Source organism: Bison bison, unplaced genomic scaffold, assembly GCF_000754665.1.
Source record: "Bison bison bison isolate TAMUID 2011002044 unplaced genomic scaffold, Bison_UMD1.0 scf7180017864160, whole genome shotgun sequence".
NCBI lineage: Eukaryota > Metazoa > Chordata > Mammalia > Artiodactyla > Bovidae > Bison > Bison bison.
Window position 1 is genome coordinate 5,251,458 of NW_011494732.1, and position 689 is coordinate 5,252,146.

Here is a 689-nt window from a genome sequence, read left to right on the forward strand (position 1 = left end):
GGAGTGGGTTGCCATTTCCTTCTCCAACGCATGAAAGTGAAAAGTGAAAGTGAAGTCGCTGAGTCGCGCCTGACCCTCAGCGACCCCATGGACTGCAGCCTAGCAGGCTCTTCCATCCATGGGACCTTCCAGGCAAGAGTACTGGAGTGGGGTGCCATTGCCGTAATACTTGTAAAAACCGTCAAATGTTTCAGATGGTGAGCAGATCAAACTTACCCTTTAATCTGAAGATGAGGTTGCACTCGTGCTTGGCATAAGCCTGGACGTATGACACAAAAGCTTTCATGCCCTTCTCAAACACAGCTCTGTCACCCAGGGCCATGGCCTTGAGCTTTGGAAGGAGGTCGGCTGTGTTCTTCTGGAGTTTCATCTCCTGCAGGGGGCACTGCACAGGGACCACATTGTCACTTCTGGCTGGGACCACCTCTCCTAAGGCTACCCCAACAGAGCCAGTGCCAGTAAAATCAAAGGCAAAACCACTCATTTTAATCTTATCCAGTGGAGGCTTTGAAGCCCAAATCCAACCCAAGTATTTTACTTGGTCCAGAAAGTATTTTAAATTTTTTAAAGCAAAGTTTAAAATCAGATTTTACGTAACAACCCTGATTTCTGGTTGGAAAACATGGTAACATAGGTCTGTGTTCCTGAGTAATGACGCTCAGCTGGGGCCAGCAATGGACCCCGGAGCC

The 689-nt window shown here is 48.5% G+C and overlaps 1 protein-coding gene across 1 annotated transcript in view; it reads right to left on the reverse strand.

The window, feature by feature from the left end:
* The window catches only part of DDX55 (DEAD (Asp-Glu-Ala-Asp) box polypeptide 55), an 18,277-nt gene that overhangs the window by 2,127 nt on the left and 15,461 nt on the right, over positions 1-689 (reverse strand). The window contains exon 12 of the mRNA XM_010841285.1: positions 217-385. Coding sequence (XP_010839587.1) covers positions 217-385 — 169 coding nt within the window. The remainder of the gene's footprint in view (positions 1-216; positions 386-689) is intronic.